This window comes from Pseudochaenichthys georgianus, chromosome 9 (assembly GCF_902827115.2).
Source record: "Pseudochaenichthys georgianus chromosome 9, fPseGeo1.2, whole genome shotgun sequence".
Classification (NCBI taxonomy): Eukaryota; Metazoa; Chordata; class Actinopteri; order Perciformes; family Channichthyidae; genus Pseudochaenichthys; species Pseudochaenichthys georgianus.
In genome coordinates, this window is record NC_047511.1 from 13,331,662 (window position 1) to 13,346,542 (window position 14,881).

A 14,881-nucleotide genomic window follows, 5' to 3' on the forward strand; every position below is an offset into this window, starting at 1 on the left:
GGCTTAGATGAATGCAGATTTTCCCAACTAGATTTATCCTGAAGACACTGAGACACCTTTTGGCAATCGGTTTCATTACCAGGTTTATCTTCCTTTAACATGTTCGCATGTACATGAGAAACTCTTCAAACAGTGGAAGTATTGTTGTGACAGCTGAAAAAGTCTGTGTCTACCACTTGTATACAGTTCATAACACAACTGCAAAACAGTAGGCCTACTCCTAAATAATTGATAGGAAGGAGATTGATAATAAGCCTATCTTTACCTTCAACTCCAGCATTAATACTGAAGTTTCAACCAACAGCAGAACTATAAAATCAAAGTAAAGCAGCCAAATGTGCGATCAAACTACAAACAAAGATAAGGTGACACATTATGTCATACTTTTGGTTGATTATGTCTCAGACAAAGCTGTGTTTTTTAAGGATGGCAGTGAAATTAAAATGTATTACTCAATAAGGTTAAATAAGATGTTCAATACTATTAGTGATGGCCGATGTTTTCATTGTTATAACAATGGGATTAATGAACATGCAGGATTTACATGAACTTGCTGGAACAAAGTCTGAGTTGATCATGTGGTTGATAAAGGTTGTGAAACTGAGAACTCTGATTAGGCTGATTAGGCTGATTAGGCTGAGTTGTTTATACATTTGGAACCAAACCTTTTGTTGTGTGAACACCTCTTATTTATGAAATAATCTGACATTAGATGTAGAAAGTAAGCAAGTACATGAACTCTACCTAATCTGCCAAAGTAGAGTTTTTTACATGAATATTGATACAAGGCTTTTTATTCTACAGACTGGACCTACTCACAACCATTGGTAGTGTAACTATTTACAAAAGTACTCCAAGTAAGTAAATAATATTTGACCTAATTTTAATAATAGTTATTACTTCTTCTGCTACATTTCAGAGGGAATCTGGTTTTTTACTACATTGTATTTATCTGACATTAGTTACTTTGCAGATTTAAAACATACTATAATGTCCACAGATTTGTTTTAAATGACAACAACACATACATTTGCATCAGTGGAAATAAAGCCAAATATTCTACAAATGAGTATGTTAACACTATGCTGATAAAGCTTGTTCCCTTTTACATATTGCTTCCCTCATCAATTAACACACAATGGATGTGAATGCTTCCACCTCTGCTGACACACTCATCAGAGACATTCAAGATGCTCTAATCTGGTGTTAAGATGACTCTATAATATATAACTGAGTATATTTGCATATCCACACAGGAAGTTCTCGGTCAACCATCGTCATGTTGATCCAGTTACACATGCTGAGGATGCATGTCTGCTCTCTCATTTCTGCCAATTATGTTTCTTTTTTAGCTTGTGTAAAATATGATGCAGTGGAAATATTGGAACATCATGCTCCTCGTTACAACATAAACATGTGATGCATACATGGACATAATGATTGACTCATGTCACATTATGTCACTGTTTAGATGTAGCACTAGCATTCAATGTATTGAGTATGATACTTGTATCCTTTTCAATTAATACTATATTTACTTTATCACATATAATAATATGATGATGAATAATATAATAGGCCTAAATATAAATCCCTGTATAAGCATTCAAGTTATAGTTAATATTCTAACTTTTAACTTTTAACTGCTAACTGGCTGCAGGCCCGAAATTCCTTCGTATCTTTCAAATATTTGAACAATGGTATCTTCTCCTTCAAGTATTGACAAAAATAACAGTATGTTTAGTACAATGTTATATGATTGTTTGCACAGCTGAGTATGCTAGATTTCTAAAAGTATCCAAAAAAATACCCAGCCTGTTGTTGCAATCTCTTTCAGTGAAAGTAGCTAGCAGCACTAGCTTCAAAAGTAGCCACATTTACAAGAAAGTCGCTATATTGACAATTCTGCTTAGTTTGTATTGCTAATTTCCTATTTTTTTAAAAAGAAACGTATAAATATTCAGTTTATCTCAACTGTTGCTGGTAAAACTCAGGACAATTGCTACCATACCATTCATACATTCCTGAGATTAGGATGCTAGCTAAACTAAACAAGGTTATCAGCCGCGGTCTGTGGTCTTCACATCCAGACACAAACAAAACAGAGTTGAATGACCAACATCTCCACACACCAGTCAATATCCCTCCTTGTTGTTTTTTCTTTACATCACAGCCTCTAATGAGCAGTGACATGTGACATGTATTTGCATTAAGCTAAAGAGCGAGTGTTCTTCACAATGCTAAGGAAGGCAAGCAAATTAAAAACTATGCTGTGTTGCCAGTAAACCTCCCTTTACCGACAGGGATCAAACCCAACCGGTTTTTTTTTAAATTAAGAAAGGTTGGCATTACCTCATTAATGTATTTATAGTGTGTACTTATACATGTTTTGCAGTCTGATATGTTACGTTCTACATCACTGTTTAATTTCAGTTCATTTACTATCTTATTTCATTAAATTAGGCTATAAATATTATTTTACCTTAGGTTATATTTTGTATTCCCATTTGATAACTGCACTATTTCATGTTTAAGATGAAACAATGACTCATTTTACTTTTATACTTATTTAATTGAGCATTGGAAATAGTAAGATTACCTCAATATTTCTTTATTATTTTTGATTATCTTCAGTATTCCTTGTTTGTGTGTACTGCCGTTTGTTTAAGTAGGCCAAACTGATTCCAAAACATGAAAAAAGTGCTCATTTTGAAACGTGAATATGTATTTCTTATTCAACTTATTGTACAGGCACAGTTAGGAAATGAATGCTTTATTTGTAAATGTTATGGAAAGGTGAGTGGTAGTGGTTCAAACTATGCTTTTTTTTAAAGAAAACTGTTGGTATTTATTAATCTAAGTTCAAATTTCATTTTTACTTTCATTTTAAACAGCTCAAAAACACATTAAATGGGGAATTAAGCCTGGATCACTTTGAAGGTGTTGATTGTGCTGAATCGGTCTTATGAAGCAAAACAAATAATAATCACCAAATCTGTCTATAATTCTGTTTTGTAAGATTCAAACTAATCCAGAAACACGTGATTTAATCGTCAGGCCTTATGCTCTATTTATCTCTCTCTGTACAAATAGTTTCGAATGGCAGTCTACACTGTCAGCAACAAGTTGAGACAAATCCAGTCATGTGAGTGTGTGTGTGTTTGTTTGTGTGGGCCGAGGGTCGTCTTCCTGCAGCTCCACAATGAACTCAGAGACGTGTGAATAACACAGCCTGGAATCTGTTGGAAGACAAATAAAGGTAACGCTTAGAAGACCCTGACCCTGATTCTCCAAAGAGAGTTGAAATCATAAGAAGTGAGGAAGTCCTTTAAACATACACTGGGGGGGGGGGGGGGGGGGATATCTCCATTATCTTGCTTTAAGTCGTTGCTTAAGTAAAAGCATAGACTATTTTCTAACTCTACATACAAATGGAATTTACTTTATGTAACACTGGTACAAAAATGATCAGGGTTTTTAATCTTTAATTGAGCCCTAGAGTAATATTTTCTTTAATAAATAAAAAATGTTTTAAGTGGGATGAATACGCACAATCCTGGTAATATGATAATGACACTCTTTAGGAGGAAATATCCTTAAAATAAACCAATTGCACCTGGAACACCCCACTGGCATAATTTGCTCTTAAACGAAAAAGAAAAACACATTTAATACACTAATTTGACGAAGAAAACCAAAAATCTATATTTAATGGTGTGAAACTGCTTCACTTCCACTATATTCCACACACATAACAGTTAAACAGTACATTGCATCTCACCGAGATAACAAATATAAAGTCAATGTCTTCTAAAACCTGGGACAAAAACCCATAAAAACAGGATGTTGTTATTGGAAATAAAGCAAGTCATAGAAGAAGCCTGTAAAAAACATGTGTGGTCAAATATGTTGTTGCTGTCTCAGGACTTCTATAGATCGGGAACCAGGGTGCAGACTTGTTGAATTACCTAATTGTATGTCTTCAATTAGAACAGAGACAATGACGTTAGGTAAAGAATTTATTATAAAATGTATTACACTATAAAGTGTCAAAAGTACTAACAACATGGCATTCCAAGACATGCTAAAATAACGTAACATAAATAGCGACAAAAAGACAATGTGTGCAATGTGGCGATTAGACCGCAGTCTCTGAAGGTGGGAGAATAAGCATCAAACAAAAACATACAGACAAATACTTCTGAATGCACTCATTTATGTCTGAACCATATGGAAATAAAGACACAGAGCGGAGACAAAGTTGATAATAATATAGTGATTCCCAGCTTTTACAAAAACATAATATTCACTTCCCTTTCTGAAACATGACTTCTCCGCTTGTATACTGTACAAAGTTATAATAAGAGGAATGAAGGAGTGTGTTTTAGGCACACAGCATTGGCAAACTTTTTAAAGAAAAATAAAGTAAGTAAAAATATGTGTCTGACCAGTTTGGGACATGTTATCACATTTGTACATTTTGCACATTTGTAGCATATCTTTGATTCGTTTTTATATTCTTAGGAGCGATGTGCAGTACATTCAGTTTGCCTTGTTGAAATTGGAATCAACTAATTGAGGCCAAGAGGGTGAAAAGGGAAGTGAAGAACCAGGCCGGGAGTATTTACATCACAGCTGGAAATATTGCTGTGTGGATTGGCAAGTTCAGGCCCAGACAAATAAAGTTAGAGAAGTACTATATTTGAAAAAGTATTCAAAGCATTATCTCTGCAAAACAGACAGTAACACTGGGAAAGTAAAGCGGACAGGAAATACTGCACTCTGGCACGTCAGCGCAACTGTTTACTACCAACTTGTGACAGTGTCCTGAAAAAGGGCCACGCAGTATTGACATCTTTTAAGAATGAAAGACTCTTTTCCAAAAACATCAACTCATGAAAATGTTTTCTGATCACAAACATTATAAAACGCCCAGCTTACACCGATACGACATTTCTGTCACCAGCAGCCTCTGGCCCTTTCTACAGCTAACAATACTAACTTTATTCCATCTTTTACTTTGCTTTTGCTGACCGAGCCAGGCCGCAGCTTGATGTTATAAAAAGACAAAAAGCGAAAGGAGATGTGAAGCCACGCTCAACTGTACCTCGACGGAGTTTACTAATCTGACACTGGACGGTTACTTCACGTTGATGAGGAAGCATCACAAAGGTGCCGTGTCAGGTGTGTTTACGGGGTTTAATAAATTATTTTTTAGTAGAAAACATGAACTTCTATTTATTTGTTTCCATCATTGTGGTGGCACTCTCTATTTAAAGTAAAGGAAGATGAGCAGTGGTCCGCCATTAGGATTGCAAATGTCCTCTTTACCTTTTACAGCAAATACATTTCAGGTGGTAGGACGGCCCAATACCCTTCAATAAGACAATGCACTTAGGGGGGAATCTTCCCTGTTCAAATGGCTAAAGGTCCCTTTCTGTGCAATGAACATGAGCAGACTGTAAGTGAAAACATTTATAGGAACAATTTATTTTAACAGCTTCCATAGTTGGGTAAACTGTCCAATAAAGCAGATATTCTACTGTAAACTCTTTGAAGGTCCTGGAAAGAACTGTCTTTGTAATTTGGTCATAATTATAGGAAAATGTGTAGTCGTAACGGCGATCCCTCAAAAGAAATACAAACTTATCTAAAGCCTGTTTTGGATGGAAAGTAACAAACATACCAAAACATTAATCAGTAAGCAGACTAGGACACGTTTCCATAACCTAAACAAAATGTTAAAACTCATTTCCCAAAAGTCACTGGTTCTGGCTACAGAAACATGTTTGCTGGTGTTCTTCGTCTTGTACGGTAGACATCTTTGGGTTTTTAATCAATTGAAAAAACAGATTAGTGAAGATTGAAGTCTTACCTGCTGGTGGAGAAACTAAAGATAATAACTGAACATTAGCTCAAAAGGGCAATTTGATTTCTCTTACAGTTTGAACAGAATAGCAAGTCTTTCAAGGGAAAAGAAAGACAACTAAAAACAAGTTTGTCACACTATAGTTAATATGAAATTGTTCTTTTAAGGACGTTTCTTAGGCGATTATGCGACCGTTACAATAAATTGTCAGCACAAAGCTGATCTGTAGGAACCCACAAAAGCATCGTCTCCTCACTGACTCTTATAAAAGGTTAGATCTCTACAGCGACTCCCAAACACTAAAGAGAAAACAGCAAGATATCTGATTTCAGCTTTTTTAATGCCGGCAAAATGTAATTGTAAAATGAGCCTAGCTTTCTTTTTTCTTTATTAAATAACCATTTTACAAGTCTGAAATGTGGGATGGTTTCATTTAAAAACTTGATTGAAATGTTCCTATTAGTGTCAACAAGGCACAGTTCTTTAAATGTTGGGCTATTTTATAATAACAAGACTATTTGTGCTCTTTAGGGAGGTAGAAGGCCACAAAGGCACACTGACAAAATGCTTTTCATTTATTAAACACTAAGCTGAACGGCCCAAATGTAACTATGACTGATGGAGTGAGTAAAAACGGAAGGTCCGAACATGAGGCGGCCATCTTTTGAAATCATCCCTTCACATAGAGTTGATAGCTTATAAATGTAGCCGAGTGAGTCCTAAGTGTGCAGGAGAGCAGAAGGGATTTTAAAAGCAGCACGACAAGATTAAGAAACAGAATAAAAGCACAGGGTTCTTCTTTGGAGCTCAGGACAATCAGCTCTTTCACAACATTCATAGTGGAAGGTCAGCTATACAGGTATGGCGAGCACAAACACGACATCTGGTTCCTACGGCAACTTAATGGAGTGATTAAGGAGCGAGCAGCTGAACGATTGCACTTCATGTTCATTCACACACACGAGTCCTGTTTCAGGGGGAAAACGTCAAGTTAAACACAATCCGCAGTTTGGGTGAGGACGGAGAGCCGGCCCCGCTCAGTTCAGCGGGAGATGACGGAGCTGATGGAGTTGTACGACGTGCCGCCGTTGCAGATGGGGGGGTAGCCGTTGGCCAGCGCTTCCATGTTGACCCTGAAAACAGGAGAAGCTTTGAGCAGGAAGTCGGCGACATCCCTGCGGCCGAGCTCCCTCAGTTTGGCCATCAGCACGCCCACCGTGCTGTCCGCTCGCCCGCTCCACTCCTGCAGCAGCGCCGCCGTCGGGCTGGGCTGCAGCAAGGCCTGCTGGGAGTCCTGCTCCGAGTCTAGCTCAGAGGCGCCATTGGGAGTCCCGTTGCTGTGTTTGGCCACCAACTCTGTGAGGCCGAGGTTCATGGCCAGCAGGCACCAGTCTTTCCCCAGAGCGTCAGGAGGGTCCAGCATGCGGCAGAGCTTCCTGCGGGCCAGCAGGGGGACGTCTGATATGTGGATGTCTGTTCCCAGAGTCCCCTGCTGGTAGACCTCAGCGCAGCCGAAAGACAGGATGCTGCTGAAGCTCTCTCGGTAGCCGCCCATAGTGTTGGTGAGCGAGGACTCCCGCTGGACTTGTGCACGGAGGAAATCTTTGGGTTGGTAGATCATCATGGGGGCGTGGTGCTCCCGCAGCTGCTGAGGACTCAGGTAGTATTTGGCTGTGAGCAGTCCGGGGAGCGTGGAGGCCAGCAGGTTCTCCGTTATACTACAGGCGGTGTCCAACAGGGTGTAGCACTTGGCCCGCTCAGACTCGTGCCCACGCACCTGAATCTCCACCCCCTGGCCGTGGTTGACCAGCAGGATCATGGCCTCCACTCCTCCCTGGCTCACCTTGGCTCCGTTGGTCCACAGGTGGATATCGCCGTCTAAATTCTCCACGCCCTCCTCCTCGGGCTTCTGCTGGTGGCTCCAGCGACACAGGTTCACCTGCAGTTTGTGAAACAGGCCACAGGGGAAGGGGGTGAGGTGCTCCGCAGGGACGAGACGCACGCCGCCGTAAATCAGCGACTCCTCCTCCTCCTCTTCTTCGGTCCAGGAGCGGTGGAGGCCGTTGGTCTTGATGAGAGCGGGAACGTCCACCATGGCGGGGTTGGTGGCGTCACGGGCGCACACGTCCATGGCGTCCAGGATCTGCAGCAGCTCGTCCACGTCGCTCTCAGGAGCCAGAGCCTGCACCTCCTCCAGCCTGTAGCGCCCCCTGTAGTGGTGGATGGCCTTGGGCGTCTCGATGGAGAGAAGCTTGCCGATGATGTGGCTGCAGAGCCAACGAGGCTCCAGCAGGACCACATCCTGCACCGTCTCACTCTGCATGATGTTGATCTGTGGGAGGAGGGCATGAAGGGGAGAGGAAATGTATTAGAAAGTCATCAGTAGGGAACAGTTGTGGAAGAGATAGTTAAATGTTAAATGTAAACATTTTTGCACGCTTTTGTGTTTCTTATTTTCCTACGATACTGTTATGATTGGTTGTGAATAAGAAAATATGAAGTACAGACAATCTATTTCTATTTTTTTCTTTGAGAAAGGGGCAGGTAGTATAAGATCATTTTCTTCTCCCTGCTCCTTTTCGGGTATGGTGTGTTTATAGAGACATGTTTTGTAAATAATTGTTATACATTAAGTTGTGCATACCATGAACGGAATAAATACAAATGAAATGTTAGTGAAACAAATCGATAATACACAAATTTAAATACGAATACCTAGTATATATAGAAACATTGTTTGAGCCTCAGTACATCATCAGGTAAATACACATGTGGCCCCTGCAGAGTAATTGTTTACACATGAAAACAAAGCATTGGGACTTATTTATTCATAAACAAACAGCGCACCCTGATGGTGGTCTGGTGAAAGGACAGTCAGCTGCTGGAGATGAGATGTATTGTTCAAGCACCTTTGATTTCATCTCACAACTACCATCAAACACAGCATTTTTAAACTATATTAATAAGATGACTGGATAAAACATTTCCTTTATCATGCTCATTGCAACACATTTTTTAAGTTTCATTTCGGTTGTGAACTCACAAGTGGATAACAGTCCCATCTTAATAAATCATTGTTATTTGTAGTTATTTATATCAATAACAACAATAGATATTTGTTTTATCCTTACCAAAAAGAGATTCCAATAAAAAAAGGTTTTTGTTTTCTAATGTCATTTTAACAAGTAGGGTTATTGTTGTTTCATTTGTTAGCAAAACGTTGTTGGTTTTTAGAACCCTAACACTCGACACGTCTTCTCCCTGTTGCTACCGACAGAGCATCTTTCTTTTAAACTGATAAACTCCACGCACCTCCCCCATGCTGTGCAGCTGCATGGCCAGCGTGCGGAGGTGATCCTGGCTGACCAGAGGGTTGATGTGCTCCTGCACGTCGCTGACAAACTGTTGCCATGACGTCAGCTGGTTGGGACCACTCAGCTTCCTCCAGGTCGGCAGGGTGGCGAGCAGCCGCTCCGACAGCAGCGTCATGGGACTACAGCTCTGTAGAGAAGGAGAAGGGAGGTGAATAAAGCTTTCCTTCAGATATTAAACAACAACAATAACAAGGATCCTCCCACATAGATAGTGGGCTGTAGAAAATACTTTTGTATTTTGTTGAATATTGTGAAGATTGTGTTCTCAAAAGGCTTAACATGGTTACAAGGTATGGAAATTGAAGATTTGTTTGACTAGGATATGATGAACCGATGAAGTGCATGGTACTTTATCTGGGTCACTTTACAGAAGGAATTGTCCAAAGTACGAAGAGATATTGTTAATATCTGGCAGAAACGCGATCACTAAAAAAAAAAAATGGTGCAAGGTGGAACCTCCTACTCGGGAACAATGCAAAGAGATGGCAGCGCAAATCAATATAATGGAAAGACTGACAGACTGAGACTGCAAGAATCATTTGGAGGAAAATGGAAGGAATTGACAATAATTAGGAATCAAACAAGCGACAAGGATTACTAACTGACTTTCTAAGAGGGACAGTCTAACTCAGTGGTTCTCAAATGGGGGTACACGGACCCCTAGGGGTACTTTGGAGTACTGCAGGGGGTACGTGAGATTTATTTTATGCAAAAACAACATAAGTAATGCATTCAAACAAACTACTAATAGTAGATGAACTACTTTCTTCAAAGGTTTACAGTAATTCTGGATAATAAAATGGGAAAAATAAACGGGGTGCTCTCTTTTCCTCTCCCTCTCCTGACAGCCCGTCAGTCTCGTGCAGCTCGCTGAACCTGTACTAAGTGACCCGACAGTAAATAATAAATATATATATAACTAGTTTAGCTAGTTCCAGAGTAGATGACATAGCTAAGTGTGTTAGGTCTAACTCTTGTGTATGCCGGTCCGTCACAGCGGCAGAGCTGCGTGTTCTCCGTCAGCAGCAGCTGATCTGCTCTCCGATCTCTCTCTCGCGTCCGGTTAGACTTCACTCGTGTTTATGTCCAAATCTATCAGATCTAGTTAATGATATGACTGCCTGCTTATCAAAGGACAAAAACAATAAGTGTTGCTTGGCAACGGCCACAAAGTATAGCGCAGCATTATGCATTTGTTTATATGCAGTGTTGGGTGTAACGCGTTACAAAAGTAACGCAGTTACAGTAATATATTACTTTTTGCTGTAACGAAGTAATGTAACGCATTACTAATGAAATGTGGGTAATATATTACCCGTTACAATGCTCAGTAACGCAGTTACAACACATTTTAACCCGAAATTAAATGGTGTTTTGTTTTTTAACAATGTACTAACATAGCGAGACATTCCGACACCAGACAAATTGTGCGGGTAGATTAGTAAACCTGGTGTTTACCCTTCAGGCTTCGCGCCGGGATCTTCGGGGCAGTTGAATGTTATTCACCCTCTATTCAAAAAAGAGAACGGAGCGAAAAATACTAACAACAAATTGTGTCAGGTGCGCGTGACCTGCTCCACTGCGCGTACATCATTTCCAAAGTGCTTCCACAGCAGTGACACACATCTGTGGATAATCATTTATACGAAAATGGTTAAAGCAACCATCACTAAACGCCAGCAACACTGCATCCACTGCAGACCGTAGCAACAGGTCAGATGGGGACATCACGTTACCCTCCGTTGTGACACTAGGTTACTCCCGCGGCCTGACTCGCCGCCCTCAACCCCGGAGCAGCACTCTTCGTTGCCCGAAACTACGCCGCCCCTCTGCGGCCCGCAGGTGCCAGGATACCACGGCAAAACAGAGCCTGCCCAGGTATATCTAAACAAGTACCCGCCTGTACAGTGGGGTTAGGTGGTCATTTTGCAGCTCGTGGTATAAAAATAGAGTGCTAGAATATGTGAAAATAGTGCCATATTCTGCCATGCCTGTAGAAATGTTGGGTCAAAAATAATGCATACAATAGCACAAATGCCTTCACCACGAATGGCTACAAAACGATCTCATATCCCAAGCTTATCAACAAGCTAATGTTGCAGCTGAAATGATCTCCAGGTCACAAAGTCAACCTCACATGATGATGTGATCCAGTTTTCAAGGACAGTAAACATTCTCTTCCCAGAGTATATGATGGGACCAAAGTGATGTTTAGTAGGCTACATGGTTTTAATAATACTTTTGCATTTCAATGTTTGCCATTTCAAACCATGAGCTGGTTCAAATAATATTTGCCTTGATTAACAAACTTACAGTTTTGAAGCTTTCGTGCTTTTCTTTGCCACAGTCCACTTTGGACTATATGAAATATTTCAGGATTGCACTTTTAACTCACTTGAAATGTTCTCACTTGCTTGGTTTCAAAACATAACAAATGCCATAATCTGTTCATTGGGGACCATCAATGCTATTTTTCATTGCTGTTGCCGGCCACTATTGCTCATGTAAACCTACTACACCCTGAGTCATTTTGTTCTGGAACCGGGCCTGTACACGGCCATATACTAAACAAAATACAGAGACCATTCAGTGTCCTGTTATTATTCACTTCCTCTTTGCCTTCTTCTGGTGATTTATCTGACGTCCAGCGCTCCGTCTTTTAACCTCTTTTCCTTTCTCTTTCTTGATCCTCCTTAGCAACCTTCATTATAGTCCTTGATAGTGGTCTGTACTGCTGGATTAACAACGTGTCACATGTTAAGAATTTACAATCAGAATCGAGTATTCAACTAACCCGTGTAATACAAGTTGTTAGTAGCCTTAAGGGCCTCCACAGTTGTTATGCTATACCACATTGCCCTTCATTGGATGTATAATGAGCTGCACTAAACTACATTTTAGCATTTAAAATACCTAGCCATTCTTTTGCGGTTATTTTGGTGAAAGTAACTAGAAAAGTAACTAAAGTAGTGTAACTCATTACATTTCAGAGACAGTAATTTTGTAATGTAATTTATTACTTTCAAAAGAGAGTAATAAGTAATATGTAATATATTACATTTTGGAAGTAACTTGCCCAACACTGTTTATATGAGGGGTCAAAATCCCATGCTCATAAAATGCTCATATCTTTTTCTTTCTTCATTCCCCACGCCCCAAAATAAATAAATATAAAAATGTTAGGAAAAGTAACGAAGTTTGAGCAGTGTGGGTTTTATATTAACAGCAGACACATATTTCAAAACGAGAAGTGTAATAACTGCAGTTTTGCCTCCCCGTCAGAATGACAAAGCTCCTCAGTGAAGCACGAGCCCATGTTTCACTACATTGTTAGTACAACTTATTAAAAAGATCAGTTCAATGCAACTAATGTCGTCTCAGTGTTATTGCTTGATGTTAAAATTGGTTTGCCATGAATTTAGTGATGGATTGTAAACATTTGAAATGTAGCATTTAAGTGTTTCTCAGTTTAATAAATCAGACACCGATGGTGCGGCGCTGTACTGTACCTCTTTATATGCTTTTCTTCCCTAAGAAATTGTTTTTGCGCTGATCAGGGCGCACATTATTGAAAGAAGTTTGAGAACCACTGGTCTAACTAACTGATGAATAGGAATGTGTCTTCCAAATGCATTCGGTTTTTTGTAAGAATGATTGTATTTGTATAAACGGCTGCAGTGTCTTTCCTTTTGTTGGCATGTACATGTACAATGCTGTTTTGACTTGTTATTGTTTGAAAACCCTTTAATCAGCTCTTAGCCCAACATCCTGTTGTGCTTTGATGGAAATACTGTCTCTTTTAGATCCTTCATTATAACAGATGAGATAAAGTGGTTTAAAATACACAAACACATGAAATGTTTGCTCACAGAGATGATGCTGGCGCGGAGCTCCTGCAGGTGAATCCTCAGCAGCTTCACGTCTTTGGAGTTTGAGGCCCCGGCGTCCATCACAAACAGTTGCTCACTGATCTCCATGTCCACCCCAAATCTGAAGAAAAAAAAACCACAACCACCATTTCAAATCTTTTTACAGCGGTACTGAGATAAAGGTGGGGAACAGTCAAGTAATGCACCTGACATTATTACATCATGTTTTTTATGATTCAAGTTATTTATGGAGGTAGATTTGTCTGAATATTATTTGAGAACAGATTGAGAATCTGTGTGTAAATGTTATTAGCTGTAAATGTAAAACACCTTCCACAAATGCATACATTCTTTTTTAACCAAAAATGTTGTGCAAATGTACCCAGACCGAACGCAAATCTGTGAATTAATGAAGTTGATATACGTGTGAATATATTTCTAACATTTACAACCTTCGATCCGGCCTTTGTGAATCCAGTTTGTGTTTGTAAAAGGGAAATGCATTTGTTGATCTCAATTCTAAGTTTGTAGATTTGCATTTCAACACAAACTTTCTGCAGGTCCGAATGAAATCTACATTTGTCTCTCGGCCATTTTCAAATAGCAGATAATGGCTTACAAGATTACCCCGTTTCAACGTAAAAACGTAAGCATGCAGTGCGGTTACTGCTGTTTTTTGTATATACAGTACATTGGCATTGCGTGCTGTGGTCTGAGCCCCCACCTGTTCCTGACTTCCTTGACCAGAGCTTTCTCCTTGTCGTAGGTGAACTCTCCGGAGAACGCTCTGGGGACGTCTGCGAGGTCGGCGTGCGTCGCCACGAGAACGACCGCAAGAGGCTGCTGGGTACGACCTCCGAAAGCTGCAGAAAGAACATTTCACATTTCAGTCAATAACCGTATGAACCAAACACTAGACAGTCTGACAGCAGGTTCAGCGGCCAAACATCCGTTCAGGTACTGCACTGAATCATTTTGTAATTGAACGTAAGCGTTACTACATTTTAGAAGCAAACATTGTACTTTTCACCCCACTACATTTATGTGAGAACTTTGCAGATTAAAAACACAAAATAGAATCAGCAAATACAATTTATTGTAGGTAAATATAAGATAAAACTTAATTTATCCTCAGTGGGAAAGTAAATACATTTTTATAATTACCTCCATCATGACCAGGCGCAAGTGTTTTACACATCACTACATCAATAGTTATAATCCAGTTGTTTTTTAAATATACTTTATACTCAAGTGGGCAAAGACAGCAATCTGTTAATGAAATTACACTTAAAGCACTAATGAGTGTTTTTAGTTTTAGCTCACTTTGCACTACTTACGTACTTTTTTTAGCCTCTGCTTAAATCTGGTTTCAAATCTTGCGTCTAAATTGTGGAGAGCAATTTGTGGATATATGTTAGGGTAAATATGATCTATTTTAAAATGTAGTTTTGATGATGGGACGAATAAAGGATTCCTGATATTCACCGATGTTGTCCTGCGGCAGGCTGAGGGCTTTGAGCAGGTTCAGCCAGTAGGTGATGTGTCCCAGCTGGGTCTCGTACGGCTCCTCCAGAGAGAACAGGACCAGGTGGATCGCCGTGGCGTCGTTGGCAGCAAAGTAGTCATAGGAGCAGTAATAAACCGGGTTCCCCGAAAACTCCCACACACTGAACTCCCCCACACCTACAGAGAGGGGAATAGGAGACGTGAGCAGCATGTTTATAAAGTTCACTTTTCATCGGGACTTTCGCAGGACTCCTGCTTACCTC

General features: G+C 40.0%; 1 protein-coding gene across 2 annotated transcripts in view; it reads right to left on the reverse strand.

Annotated features, from left to right (window-relative positions):
- Positions 1 to 5,367: 5,367 nt before the first annotated feature.
- dapk1 (death-associated protein kinase 1) overlaps positions 5,368 to 14,881 on the reverse strand; it is a 105,041-nt gene continuing 95,527 nt past the window's right edge. For both annotated transcript variants that reach the window (XM_034090439.2, XM_034090438.2), the window contains exons 22-26: positions 14,598 to 14,795; positions 13,837 to 13,975; positions 13,113 to 13,233; positions 9,182 to 9,370; positions 5,368 to 8,201 (exon numbers count right to left, since the gene is read on the reverse strand). In XM_034090439.2, the coding sequence (XP_033946330.1) occupies positions 6,912 to 8,201; positions 9,182 to 9,370; positions 13,113 to 13,233; positions 13,837 to 13,975; positions 14,598 to 14,795 (1,937 nt within the window). In that variant the 3' untranslated portion in view covers positions 5,368 to 6,911. The remainder of the gene's footprint in view (positions 8,202 to 9,181; positions 9,371 to 13,112; positions 13,234 to 13,836; positions 13,976 to 14,597; positions 14,796 to 14,881) is intronic.